The following is a 14261-nucleotide window of genomic DNA, read 5'->3' as shown; positions in this document are numbered from 1 at the left end:
CTGTCCTTGCAAACCCATCCAGATGGCCGCAGGTAGAAAGGTCCCATGCCATGTTGTTTTGTGTTCCACGGTGCCAATTCCTGAGCCATGAGAATCACTTTACCTTGGAAATGGTGAGACCTGATGGGAAAGGGAGAAAAAATAAACCCCACATTGAATCCCTTGACCTTTACCTGGAAAGAAGCTGTTACTGTTATTACCTGAGCTGGTTGTGTGGGACCATGTGGGTTGTGACCAGAAAAAGAAACCAGAATTGTGCCCAGAGTATTTCTAGCAGGTTTTCTCTTGAGGCTTTGTGGTTTTTTCTATCTGTTTGCATTTAGTTTTCAGTTGTTAGATCATATATCCCTATGGTAAGCCACTGCAGGGTGCTTCCACCACCAGATAACATCAGTTGTACAGGGAGCAGGTCAGGTTTCAAGGCAAGGCACCATTAGCACTTAAAAACGTTGCACTGGTCCACCAAGAGCTGCCACAACACACACGTCCTCCCACAGGCCTGGGCTGGGACAGCCAGGGCTTCCCCTCCTGGGAGAAGTGATGGGAACTGGAACTCCCAGCTCCTGGGACAATCCCAGCCTCATTTGTCTCGTTACTCGGCCAACAGAACGACCCGACCGCCCCCGTGACTTGGAGCTGACAGACCTGGCTGAGAGAAGCGTGCGGCTGACGTGGATTCCTGGCGATGACAATAACAGCCCCATCACAGGTCAGCTGCTGGAGTATCTGCCCCGTATCTCTCCTGCACCATGGAGGGGAAAGTTGCCATGTGAGCCGAGCCGTGAACCTCACCTCTCCCATCTCTTCCCCAAGACTACATCGTCCAGTTTGAGGAGGACCGGTTCCAACCTGGCATGTGGCATAACCACTCCAGGTATCCTGGGAGCGTCAACTCAGCCGTCCTGAGCCTCTCTCCTTATGTCAACTACCAGTTTCGGGTGATTGCAGTGAATGATGTGGGCAGCAGCCTTCCCAGTGTGCCCTCGGAACGATACCAGACCAACGGGGCACGTGAGTAGCGTCCACCCCATCCCTCTTGCTGTGGTGACTTGACGTTGTTCATAGCATGTGGCCACCACTCTCCATGCAGAATCTTCCCTCATGGTGTATATACAGCTCCTACAAGAGAAACAGAGGTACACAAGTGAGGGAACAAGCTGGTTCATGCCTTTCCTGGGTTGTAATTTTCTATGTCACATCCTCGAGCCTGTGAGTGAGATGCTGTGGAGCAGCAAAACTCAAGTGGAAAGATTTAGGCAAAAATTCCTGCAGAATCTGTGAAGGAAAGCCTGGGCTCACCTTACACAGGAACTTTCCAAAGAAAGTCTTTCATCCTTTCTGACCACAGGAAGCTCAGAAGTCTCTTGGAAAATTAGACTCAAGAGTAAACTGGCCACAAGCAAAAGGCATTTTGCTCCAAAACTGCTAATTCACTGTCCACTGCTAGAGCTGGCCAGGAGCCCAGATCGATGCAGGAGTTGTGTGCTCCGGTCCACGACCAGGACTGGGCTGTTTGGTTTGTGTGTCCAGTGCTTTGTATGTTGTAGAATACTTGGGAAAATTCATCTGAAGAATATTGAAGCTCAGTAGCTTTGCTGCATTTCTTAATTTAACCATTGCAGAGAGGCTTCTGAGCGCTGCAGAGAGACTTCTGCAATATCTGCTGGCATCTAGTGTTGGCTTTTGACATTACTCTTCTTGTTTCAGATTTTGCAAGTGTGGGGTTCAGCTCCTTGGGTTGCTTTACAAATGGCTGTCGTTCAAAGATTTAGGACATTTTGGAAAAAGAAAAAGAAAAGAAAACAAAAAAAAAAAAGGGAAAAAAACCCCACCCCAAGCCAAAACCAGAGGCTCCTAAATAAATGGCCTAGTTCTCAGGAGTGCTGAGAGTCCCATGTGCCATTAACCTGAATGGGAACTTCTGGAAAAATCAGGCCATTGACTTCTGTCTTGGAAGTACTTTTGGCTTGCATGCTAAAGAGGTTTTAAACACTCTAATGATAGTTTTTCAGTATTATAAACCACCTTCCCTTCTCTCCCCTCCCTCCCCAACATAAATTTCAGGTCCTGAAATTAACCCAACAGGAGTTCAAGGTGCAGGGACCCAAAAAAACAACATGGAGATAACCTGGACGGTGAGTTCTTTCTTTGATGCTACACAGCCACCCAGCACCTTACCCTTATGGTCACAGATGCAAAGATACAGAGAAGTCAGCATCTATACATGTGATACACCACACAGGATACCTTAATGACCATAAAGGAAATAAAAAGCAGAAGATGCATCTATAATAGAGGCTGATGGTAGATTCCTAGAAGGAAGTTTGTGGTAAAACCCCAGTAATTTGTAATGATGCAAGCCAAGGAAAAGGTGCTGGATCACAGGTATGGGTAAGGGAGGGTGATCAGTGTCTGATTCCTTAAGCAGCAGATAGGACTTCCCACCAGCTCTTGTTTTTCTACATGGACCAGCAGGTGTCATCCACAAGTAAGCCAGCAGCCAGGAGGATAGACATGGCAGTGGAATATAAGGGTATATGATTCTTGGTCCTGCCTTGGGTCTGGAGAGCAAGGACTGGGTATGTGTCTCTCAGGGAACAAATATATTGACCTCTTTTGAGATTCACTGATGGAGCAGGAAATAAAACCCAGTCACTGATCAGGCCTTCTGGGAGCTCCGTGGCAGAGAAATGCAGCAGCTCTTTCTCCATCTCACTTTCTTTTTCTGTTTTGTTCCATTAAGCCTCTGAATGCAACTCAAGCTTATGGGCCCAACCTCAGGTACATCGTGAGGTGGAGGAGAAGAGACCCCCGTGGGAGCTGGTACAATGAGACAGTGAAGACGCCCAGGCACGTGGTCTGGAACACGCCCATCTACGTGCCCTATGAGATCAAAGTGCAGGCAGAGAATGACTTTGGTAGAGCACCAGAGCCTGACACCGTCATCGGCTACTCAGGGGAAGATTGTGAGTATTTCCTCAGCCAGAGACTGTAAGTGTTTCAGGAGGGTGAGATCCTGCCCCAGGTCAGTGGGTTGGTCCCTGTGCCCGGGACACGTTCATAGCATCGCTTGATTTGGCACAAAAATTCAGTTCCAGGCATTGAAAGGAAGATGCTTTGGCCATCAGACTCTGCTCTGGGCTCTGCCTGCAGCTGCCTGCATGATCCAAGTCACCCCCTTGCTTCCCCCTTGCCCGCTGTAAGACCCAGGTGGTGTTTTGGGTGAGGCAGGCAGCACAATTCCGCTTCCCATGGGCTCTGGCTGTATTCCAGGAAACACAGGACAGTGTTTTGCCCCTGCCATCACTGGAGCACCGAGCTCCTCTGTGATGAGGGGTGGGACAAATGGCCAAAAGGGCCTTGATTCATCCTGGGCTGAATTCTTGTGCCTCTCTGATAAGACCCCAGCTTGGGCTCCTGTTTGCCACACACCATTGGCTCAGCTTATCTTTCTTTAAAACTCTCCAACTGGTCACACAGAACTTGTTTAACTCTATTTCCACCTTCTTTCTGGGCTACTGGTATCACCTTCTGTGCCTGTAGCATCACTACAATTATCCTTATCCTGTCTGGATAACTTTTTTGCTGCCAACAGCTTTATTTTTCAAGAAATAGTTCTCAGTTCCTCTCACTGTGGCATCAGTGGGGCTCCTGTCTGTGTGAATTTGGGATTATGGAGTAGTAAGGTAGATAAACCAGCTCATCATCCATGGGCTGGAAATTAAGGAGATGCAAGCAGGACACAGCAATTTCCAGAAGAATCTGCACTATTGGTTCTGGGATAGCATGGCACATCCTCTGACTTGGGGATCTTCTCCCAAAGGAGACCGGGCACTGGGAAGGAAGATGGGCAGTCAGGGCTGAGATGCTACTACTGGCTGTACCATCACCTCTTCATTACCTGCCTGTGCACTACCAGGGTTCTTTCTCTAGTTTTACTTGAAAACTTGAGTGATAATTTTGGGTTTTGTGAGGATCTAGACAAGCCTGCACACATGTGCTTCACATGGAGGTAAACCAACGCTCAGTCATTTCCCCCTGGACATGAATGTATCCAGAAGGGTGGGACAAGTTAAAAGAAACCCAAAGAACCCAAAAGCAAACAAACAAAATAGTCCCTGTCCTCTGAATTGCTTTGCACACAACAACAAAGAGGAGGCAAAACCCTCAGCTGGATCAACAACGGGTTTGGGCCAAATTCAGATTAATGGACATGGAAATAACAGGTAGTTTTGTAACCCTTGGGTCTGAGTGACCAGCCACATGCAGGGGTGGGAGGGCTGGGTTTGCTGATCCCCATCACTGGGAGAGGGAAGGGAGAGCCTTTCCTCACTAATGGGATCTCTTGCAGCAGTGTGTAGGAAGCCCTGCTGATTGATGCATCGCAGATACTCTCACGCTGATGGGCGTGATATATGGGGGGGAAGGAGGGGTTGTTTCTCTCTTTCCTGTGGAAGCACCATTAAAAAAACCTAGTAATTTTTTAAAGGATGCATATTCCAGGGAGAAAATGAGGTAAGTGATGTTATTCTGTGTTACCTACAGGGTTTGGGGTGCAGACCCTACAATAGGGCAGCAAGGAAGCTGAGAGTTGGCCTGTTGCTCCTGGTTTATGTTACTGAGTTTGAAAATCCTCAGAAATCAACATTAAGGAGAGAGAAAGATGATTATCCCAGTGAAGATGCTGGGTGCCAGCAGATGGCAGGGCCGGCGCACGGGGCCGCTGCTCACCGGGTTTGCAGCAACCCCCCCAGTGCTGTGATGGGAAAACCACAGCAAGGGTGAGGGGGGCAGGAGGGGCGTCCATCTGTCTGACCTGAGGGGTGCCTGATGTACACTCTGCTTTATCCCTGAACGCTCAGATCCCAAGGCTGCACCTACGGATGTTAGGATAAGGGTTTTAAACAGCACTGCCATTGCTCTGACCTGGACCAGAGTGCACCTGGACACCATCCAGGGACAGCTCAAGGAGTACAGAGTGAGCAAACCCAAATCTCTTCGTCACTGACTATTAATACAGCTAACCTTCTCACAAGCCAAGGTGGCCCCAGGCGTGGAGCTGCCTGCAGTGGGGATGACAAAAAACTCTCCTCCGGCCATCGGGACCCTTGTGCCGTGGCTGGATGCAGAGCAGAGGTGCTGAGCTCTGCTCTAGACCAGCACCAGAAGCTTTGGTTTGCTCTTGGGATGGGGTTGGGGACATGTCATGTTGCTCCCTCCAGGCTCGGGGCTGGGCTGGCACTGCCCAGTTCCTGGCTGTAGGATCTGGGGTGCTTGGGCAAAGCAGGTGGGGCTGACCTTGTGCACCCAGAGAGGGACTCAGGGTGGTCCTGCCTGTGCAGCAAGGTCCCTCCTGGCTCTGGAGCTGCCCCGATCCATGGGTGCTGACACTGGGGGGAACAACCTGACATAGGGACAAACAAGCTAGTTTTTGTGTCATCCCCAAAGTACCTACATCATCTTAATGAACACCAACCCCTGCAAAGCCTAAACCTGGTGGTTTGCACTAACTGGCAACTAAAGACAGCATGGATCCTGTTAGTTCATTTACTACTGAAGGAAAGCACCCGTGTTTATGTACATACACAGGCCCTGCTCAAAACAAGCCCAAGTCTGGAAAGAGCACCTTCTATTAGAGATTAAGACGGTCCCAAAATCGTGTGTCCTGCAAACCAGTTACACCACTTAAAATCCAATAATCCGCTGGGCATGAGGCAAACTCCCTGGGTTCTGCTTTCATTATTTCCCTGCCTCTGCTCTGTCATTCTGGTCTGTCTTCTCAACGAATCTTATTTCTGCATGAAATAAGATTTACAGCCAGGGCTTTGAATGGAAGACTTTCCAAGTTGGACTTTCCTTTGTGCCTGGATGCATCCCACTTTTCCTCTTACACCACTCCAGTAACTAAGCTGGGTAGAGAGTCATTGGGTGCCAGAAAGACCTCTTTGTAGTCTGAGCTTAGCTGGTTTTGCTCTGTGACCTTTGGGAAAGCACTTAACCCCACTCCTCAGCCTCCTCCTTGGGTAACAGCACTGACCTGCCTCGCTGGGGGGACGTGGAGCTTCATTAATTGCCCTAAAAGCTGCCGCTGAGAGCTGCTCTTTGGAAAGGCGACGCTTTGCTGTGCTTTGGTAATGAACAAACAATTGCACTGAAGTGGGAAAAGCTTCACTTGCCATGCATGTTTCTTGAAGGCCTATTTCTGGAGAGACAGTAGTTTGCTGAAGAACCTGTGGGTCTCCAAAAAACGGCAGTATGTGAGTTTTCCTGGAGACCGAAACCGGGGCATAGTGTCCCGGCTGTTTCCTTACAGCAACTACAAGCTTGAGATGGTTGTAACCAACGGGAGAGGAGATGGGCCACGCAGTGAAGTTAAGGAATTCCCCACACCAGAAGGAGGTATGTTCCCAGGGTTGGGGGGGGGAGCTGTGCCGGTTACCTGTACCTCAGGTACCTGTTGGGAGAGGTTTGGGTGGTTCAGCTCTGTGGAGCAGACTGGGAGTCACACTCTGCAGCAGAGCCACGATGCTGCTGGGGAGAGGCATGAGGGATAATTTTTAGCTGAGCCTGGGTAGCATCTTCTGGGCAGCATCACTGTCACACAACACTGCCTTTGTCACCTTGGGGTAGGTGACATCTCTGCAGCTACACCTGGAGCTGACTATTGGCATCGTCTCATCAATCTAAAAACCCCTGTCAAGGTACTTTAAACATTTCAGCGAGTTGTTCTGAGGCTGAGCAAGGCTCAGGCTACCTGCCCCCCAGATGTCACTGCACCTCCCTGTGCTGAGGGGTGGTGAAACGGGGGCAGATGTGTTCGTCCTGCTCCGCAAAAGGCAGCAAAACCTCTGTATGACCCAAGCACTCTAGTGGGGGAAAGGATGTCACTAATGCCCCTGTGAGGCTTTTAAAGCCAGAGCACCTTGTTCTTCTGTTTAAGGAGCTCGTGTCAAGGATGAACTTGAGATTTTAATTTTCTTGCTGTCACAGGAGCTATTTATAGACATGCCAGTAACTTCTTGTTGGAGCTGCACTTCCATCAGCTGGCAACGAACCTCCCTGTAGCACACCTGGTTTTAGGACAGTATGTTCAGAAAAATGCAAGAGGATAAAACAGGCTGGAAGCAAATCCTGTCTCAACACAAAACGCTCTGGGGGTCTTCCTCCTCTTCCTGCTGTACAAGAACAGTGTCTCAGCCCTGTCTTTCCCCCTTAAACGTGTTCTGGGATGCTGGCACTATTTACTAAGGATTTTCAATTGACCAGCCACAATTAAGCTTGTTCCTGGAGGGCAGTTTTGTAGGCAGGCGTATTTTGGATGAGCTCTTTACCTCTGGGCTAGAGGGATGGAGCATTTGGGGTGGCCGCGTGCGTACAGGAGTGGCAGTGATCGAAACAGAGCAGATTATATTATATTCTTGTCACACATAAACTGCTGATTTGTTTTTTCCTATACTGCTAAGTGATTTTATTGACTCTGCATCGATGTTATTCTGCAAAACTTTTGTTTAAAAAAATAAATAAAGAAATCCCAGGCCAGAGAGCCAAGTTCTTTTCCCAGACAAGGCACTGCAATTCTGCATAAACCAGGAGAAGAATTTAATTTGAGAATGTATAATGCTTTCCTTCCTTTACTAGCTTTGAATAAGCAGTCATAAAAGCAGCCATTCCTCAGGGTAAGGACCCCTGTATATGTGCACCAGCTCCCTGTTACAGATCTCTGGGTGTTATTAACACAAAGATGCTTTTGCAATAAGAGAAGCTGCTCTACTATTTTTTTTTCATCATCCCAACAAACAAATAGATGAAGCATAAATGTCAGGCTGGGTGGGGACTGTAAAACAAGACTGGTAAAGTATGTGTCCATCACACAGCAACGGGACTTGAACTGTGTCACAGCTCTGCTTCATGGCTGCAGCATCTTCTGTGGGTGCCTCACTGAGCTACGTGCTGGAGGGCAGTGGTCCCCAGCAGGCACGGTGCTGCCAGGGCTGGGCTTGCATGCAGAGCTGCTCTGGTTTCTTCTCCCTGCACACTCGCTGCTGAAAACCCTGGGCTGGTGCATGGTTTCTGGCACAGGTTCTTGTTCAATCAGTTTCTGACCTTTAGTGTGTGTGTGTGTGTTACCTGTGAGTATTTACCAGTGTCCTGAGTGTCTCAGTCAGCCTGCAATGTACACAGTATTGTCAGGTATGTTACCTTGTATGTTTTTTTCTTCTCTCCCTCTCCTCCCTCATCCCATCCTCCTCCCAAGTGCCCAGCTCCCCCAGGTATTTAAGAATCCGACAGCCAAATCTGGAAAGCATCAATCTGGAGTGGGATCACCCAGAGCATCCCAACGGAGTCCTCACAGGATACAGCCTTAGATATCAAGCCTGTACGTTCCACATACCATCTTCTTAGTAATAGTAATTAAGTCATTAAGTGTATTCCTTGCTGCTAATTGCCTCCTCACCTAGCAGAGAACGTCTCTGTAAGGACCTGGATGAGACACTCTGGTGTTAGGTGCTGAGCAGTTAACCAGGGAGGGGGTGGGCGCTCAGCAGTTCTCCAGACTTTTGATCATGGAAGGGCAATAAGTTTGCTCTCTGATTTAGAAAGGCCTTTGAGCACAGTCTGAGTAGTTTATGTGCTCACTCAAACACAAGTTTCTGGCTACACAAGAGATGCTGCCCACAGTGCTCCACGCTTTGCAGCGCCCAGGATGATGCCCGGGGCAGCACAACCTCCTCTGCTACAGACCTTGGCACTTGTGCTGCACCCTTTCTTGGTCACCTATGTGACCCTGAAGGTCTCTGCTGGCATTTCCCCAGCCAGCAAGTCACCAGCTCCCCAATGAAAGCATATTTACAGCAGCTATAGCTCTGAGCACATGTAACCCCACACCCACAGTCCTAGGGGAGAGCTGATGAGGTAGATGGCTCTGAATATTTCTGAAACAAGGCTGAAGCCACCACAACTTGCCTTTCCTCCCCAGTTAATGGATCCAAAACGGGCCGAACCCTGGTAGAGAACTTCTCTCCCAATCAGACAAGGTTCACCCTGCAGAGGACAGACCCCATCTCACGCTATCGCTTCTTCCTGCGGGCACGGACCCAGGTGGGAGAAGGAGAAACCATAGTGGAGGAGTCGCCAGCCTTGCTGAATGAAGGTATGTGCAGCAACAACAGCATCTGGCTTTGCTGAGGGGCTAGGGGGGGTGATGAGACGTGTCAGCCAAAAAGTGCAGGTCAGAGAATGGGGCGGTCCACAGAGCAACCAGTACAAGACAGTAACTGGTGCAGAGCTGCTATCTGCTGCAGGATAGAGAGAAGCATGACCAGGGGAGATACTACTGGGGGGCTGTCCTATGCGCTGGGGAGCCGTTCTGCAGAACCCCCTAAGCAATCAGCGTTCCTCACATGCCCTGGAGCAGGAGGGCGTCTTGCTCTGCTCTGGCAGAAGGGGAAGCTCTGGTCTGCCCCTCTGTAGTCGCTACAGGAGCTCCATGAGGTGCAGAGGGGAGGGATTTTTTTATGTGCCTTGAAGGGGGTGCAGCGGCTGGACCCCGCAGGCAGCGCAGCCCTGGCAGGGGTATGGTGACGCTTCCCCACACCCCATAACCAGCAGCTGACCTGACCCTCCAAAGCCAAGCCCCAGCTCCCAGATCCATAATGCAATAAAATGCCCATTGTGGGACATTCATCATGCTAAGTGAAAGTTCAGGAGCCCTGAGGGAACTCAAGGAGACAAAAGCTGGCTCTTTCCCTTCTTTAGCCTTTGCTAAAAGACCTATGATTTGGTTAGCGCTCTGATTTAATGGGGGGTTTGTCTCCTTCCCCCCATCTCCCCCTCCCCAGCTAATGGCTTTGAGTAGGAAAAGTAATTCCCACTGATGACTGGGTGGAAATGAAATGCTTCCTGACACCTTTTAGGTGGGCTCCAGCATCGCTAATTGCCGTGACAAGAACAGCAACGGGCGGGGCTGCCTGTGCTGTGTTGGGTGGGGGGGAAATGTGGGGAAATCAGCCAAGTTACACCCTGGCAAATGTGAGAGGGAACATCATTGCTTTAAAAAAGGAGCTTTGTTGAACACACTGTTAGAGCACAGGGATTGAAGTTTTCTGTGCTGATAGTTCTCATCCTTTCACATCCACTTGCTTTACTGGGTTTGTTTCTATACACTGGCGGCAGTGACTGGTAGGAGAACACAGTTAGATAATAGCCATAACCAACTGCTGTTGTACTTTGCTTCACTGGTTTGTGTCAGGTACAGTGTACGCCAGCACGACAAGGTAAGGTTCCCTGTCTGCGAGGTCAGGGATGCGGATGGGGGGTGGTACCCAGTGGTGCCCCTGCCGAAGGGCTGGGATGCTGTCGCTTAGCAAAAGGGCAAAGTATTGGCTATTAAGCAGCAAGAAAAATTATTAGAGAGTCAAATCCTGGCCTGAGGTGATAGAAATGCAGCCAAGTTTGACCTCACAACATGAGACCCTCAGGTACAACACAACCTAGGGGGGTTTTCCTAAAGCCAGGCAGGTGAGTATGATCACCAGCTTTGATATGGAGACACCTGCTATAAACCTGCGAGAACGATGAGTTTGGAATGAAAAAAATAAAGCAGCAGGTTAAGAAAATGAGACCCATTAATACATTTTAGAGGTGGTTTTCTGCTTGTCAGACCCATTCACCTGAGAAGTTTGTGTAAAATACATCTCCCTGACGTTCTGTGCCAAGGGCTCCCACCCACACACGGCAGGGTGGGGGATGAATTTTGAATTACACCAGGAAAAAAAGCCACTGAAGTGAAATTGAGAGTGTCGAAACCGGTCTTTGCTGGGATTAGATACAAGCACCTGCTTAAGCACTTAATCACCACTACAGGCGTCTCTGCTGGGGAGCTGGTGTGTGTTTAACCAGCCACCTCCACCTCGGAGGGGCTGTCCTTACTCTCTCTGCCCTGTGCGTGTGGCTCCGATGCGCGGGGAGGGTGATGGGTTTGCAGCTAACGCCTTTGTTCCCTTCTCTCCCAAGCCTCCAGTGAGTGTGTGCAAGTGGTCCTGAGTCTCTTGCCGGTGTGTTCTGGTTGTTTTATGCATTCCTGTGTTTTCTCTTCCCTTCTCTTCTATGCTCTCCTCGTCCTCCCCTCTCTATCCCTGGCGCTGCCTCTGAAGCCACGCCAACCCCAGGTACCGTACCGGCTGGAGGAGGTAACAGGCATGGGGCAGGGCTCGCTCCACACTAGCTGGCAATTAAGCATGCACTCCGTTAACCCTTTCAATGGGAAAGTGAAGTATCAACCAGTCTAAATTGGGCATATGAAAGAACGGCAGGTAAAACGGAGCCCCCAGGCAGTGGGGGCTTGGGCAGCCTCCACAGGGGGCTCGCGAAGATTAAAGTATCGCTGAGCAGGGCTTTACAGCATCCCAGATGCCTAATGATAGCCAAACCCACCAAACCCCGCAGCTGCCACGGGCTGTGCAAGCAAAAATGAGAGTCAAGTTGCCCTGTTAAGGAGGTTTTTTAATCGCAGGTCTGCACAAAGCCCTCTCCCTTTCTCAGCACCGACTGCCCTGCCCTGCAAAATACAGACAAACGTGTACCAGCCCCCGGCCCCACCCCACCTCAGCCAGTGCTCTGCCCTGGGGTATTTAAGCTGTACTTCACACCGGGGCGCAGCGATGCTGGTGCTGGAGCAGCTGTCTCCGGGAGCCAGACAGATGTGGCACAGCATGAGGGTACCACAACCCCCCCCCCCAACACCTCCCCACAGCTCTTTCGGGGCTGCCAGGGCTCTTGCACAGCTGAATCCTTTTGTTCCCAGGTGCCCATTGAAAGGGTTAAGGACAATGTTCGTGCCGCAGCTCTGCATGTCTGCATGCGAGGCTACCGCTGGCTTTGCCCCCCCACCCCCCATCGCGACTTTCTACAGCAGCAGTTGAAGCAGAGAGAAAACTTCTCTTGGGGTGGAGGTGGTGGTGGTGGTGGTGGGGTGGATGCAGCATCTCCACCTGCTTTGGAGGAACCCCAAACCCTCCGTTGCCCACTGTCAACCTTGCAAGGTCCATACTGCAACGCGCAAGTGTCTGGTTGCCCAAGGGAGGACACCCACCTCTTCCAAACCCGCAGCCACGACTTCCCAGTGTAAACCCCCCCCAGCTTTGAGCCAGTATGTCAGCAGAGAGTACAGCCCTGGGACAACTGTGGGGCTAGTGGCAGTGCTCAGGGTGCAGCCAGCCAGCGTGCACCCCAGCTTTTTGGCTGGAGCAGCAGCCCTCACTGGCCCTGCACCAAGGGCTCTGTAAGAGGTCGTGCTTTGCCTTTGCTGGACACAGCCCCAGCCCTTCCCCAGGAGGAATGGCTTCCTAGGGAAGGCTCTTCCCAAAGGATACAAGTGCAGGACCTGCTCTCTGCACCTGTAGGCTTTGCTTCCCTACCTCACAGATGTCTCTCCTCCTCCTATTTTGTTGCAGTGATGTCTTTCTTCACAATATTATTTTGTGGGTGGGTGGGGCTTTTTCTTACCTATATTTTCTCTTCCAAAAGAAAAAGGGAGTAACAGATTGGTCTGTTGGGTAGTGGGAGACTGAAAATCTGCTGTGACCTTGTGGCTTAGAGGACCTCGATCCCCTGGGCACAGGAGGGTGGTTTTGCTGCTAGAGCTTGTCCTTTGGCCAGGGTTTAGTGTATCCCCAAGAACCTGGGTTTTCTTTGTGGAGCAGGATCACCCCCTCAAAGTTTTACTTTTCTACTTGCAGTGGATACTGCTGAACTTCGAAAACACAACATGGTCCCTTTATCCTTCTGGCATCACATCAGCCATAATTTCTTACACCAGTGGAAGCTAGATTAATTAATTGCCATTAAAAGGATAATTCTACAAGAACAGAGCCTGCTTGTCCCCCACCACCCTGTTTTTACCTTCTGCTAGGAGAAATAGTAAAGTTCAAAGATACACCAGAGCTGAATTATAGAATCATAGAATGGTTATGGTTGGAAAAGACCTTCAAGATCGTTGAGTCCAACCTTGAATCCAGCCCTACTAGGTCCAACACCAGACCATGTCACCAAGTACAACATCTCTTCTTTTAAACACTTCCAGGGACAGTGACTCACCCACTCCCTGGGCAGCCTGTGCCAAACATCTGACAACCTTTTCAGTAAAGAAATGTTTGCTAATATCCAACCTAAACTTCCCCTGACACAACTGCAGGCTGTTTCCTTTAGACATCTAAGAGTCAGTAATGGAGTAGTAGGTCTGTAAGTGCTCCCTCAGCCACGGCAGGCTTCAGCAAGAGAAATCAAGGCAGCGTAAGCAAGACCCAGCACACATCCTTGTCTTGCTCTTGAGCTGGATGTCATTTCTCATTAGGACACAGAGCAGGCACAGGAGCTGTTACACAGTTCCAGTGGTGTTTGTCCCGAGAGGCTGGTTCTCTTCCTAACAAGTGTGGAGTTCAGGTGAAATACTGCTTGACCTTTCTCAGAAGATTCAGCTTCGCTCAGTGACCTACATTTCGTAGGGGTTTTTTTTATGGACTCACAGTGAAAGTTGTCCTAAATCGCAGTAAAAGCTCTTTGCCAGGGGCTGCTGGCACTAAGAAAAATTTAAAAAGGCCTTTTCATCTTTCTTTTTTTTCTTTCTGGGGGTAACCTTACCCATACAGGCTCGTAACTGGTTTGTGTGTGTGAGAAACTGGACCAGCTTGACGAAATTTAAATGAAGGGTAGGGACCTTCGCTTAGGAAAGGCTTTATTTTTCCTAAGCCAGACCTGAATGAACAAGGGAAAAGGGGATACAGGAGAAGAGGAGCCATGGAAAGAGGGTTCTCATTTATGCTGTGAAATGAGGAAAAAAAAATCAAAGTTAGATCCCACACTTCTGTGAGTATGGGAAAATGTCATCAGGGACTATAAAGAGTATTGGTCTTGGACTTTTCTCTGCTCCCTTGTCTCCATAATTGGGAACCAGAGGAGAAAGATCCTATTGTTCCTTTTAGAAACGGATAGCAGGAGCCGCAGAGAACTGCTGCCCCCTCTTTTTTAGAGGCTGCTCAATTGCTCCTTTCTATTCTTGAATCTCTTATTGCTATCACAGATTTGGAGCACTTTCTAGTAAAGACTTTATAATTTCCTTCTGTTGCTAAAAACTGGGAGTGGGTAAGAAGAAGAAAAAAAAAAATCTCTGAAAATGTCTTTGGCTAATCATCAAAATCCATGAAAAATTAATCAAATTTCTCCAAGCCTAATTATTTTGTAGGCACACCCAAGGGAAAGCTGTT

At 49.5% G+C, this 14261-nt stretch overlaps 1 protein-coding gene across 4 annotated transcripts in view; it reads left to right on the top strand.

Moving 5' to 3' along the window:
* NFASC (neurofascin) overlaps window positions 1-14261 on the top strand; it is a gene marked incomplete at both ends in the record, with an annotated part of 53510 nt that overhangs the window by 18197 nt on the left and 21052 nt on the right. Inside the window, 9 exons of one of the 4 annotated variants that reach the window (XM_084275975.1) lie at window positions 608-709; window positions 814-1011; window positions 2065-2135; window positions 2744-2966; window positions 4863-4978; window positions 6195-6399; window positions 8255-8377; window positions 8978-9151; window positions 11154-11189. In XM_084275975.1, the coding sequence (XP_084132101.1) occupies window positions 608-709; window positions 814-1011; window positions 2065-2135; window positions 2744-2966; window positions 4863-4978; window positions 6195-6399; window positions 8255-8377; window positions 8978-9151; window positions 11154-11189 (1248 nt within the window). Of the gene's footprint in view, window positions 1-607; window positions 710-813; window positions 1012-2064; window positions 2136-2743; window positions 2967-4862; window positions 4979-6194; window positions 6400-8254; window positions 8378-8977; window positions 9156-11153; window positions 11190-14261 lie in introns of all 4 variants that reach the window. The other 3 variants (XM_084275977.1, XM_084275976.1, XM_084275978.1) reach the window with 3 other exon arrangements.

Source organism: Gallinula chloropus, assembly GCF_964237585.1.
Source record: "Gallinula chloropus genome assembly, chromosome: 27".
Classification (NCBI taxonomy): Eukaryota; Metazoa; Chordata; class Aves; order Gruiformes; family Rallidae; genus Gallinula; species Gallinula chloropus.
This window is presented reverse-complemented; position numbering and strand designations above follow the sequence as displayed.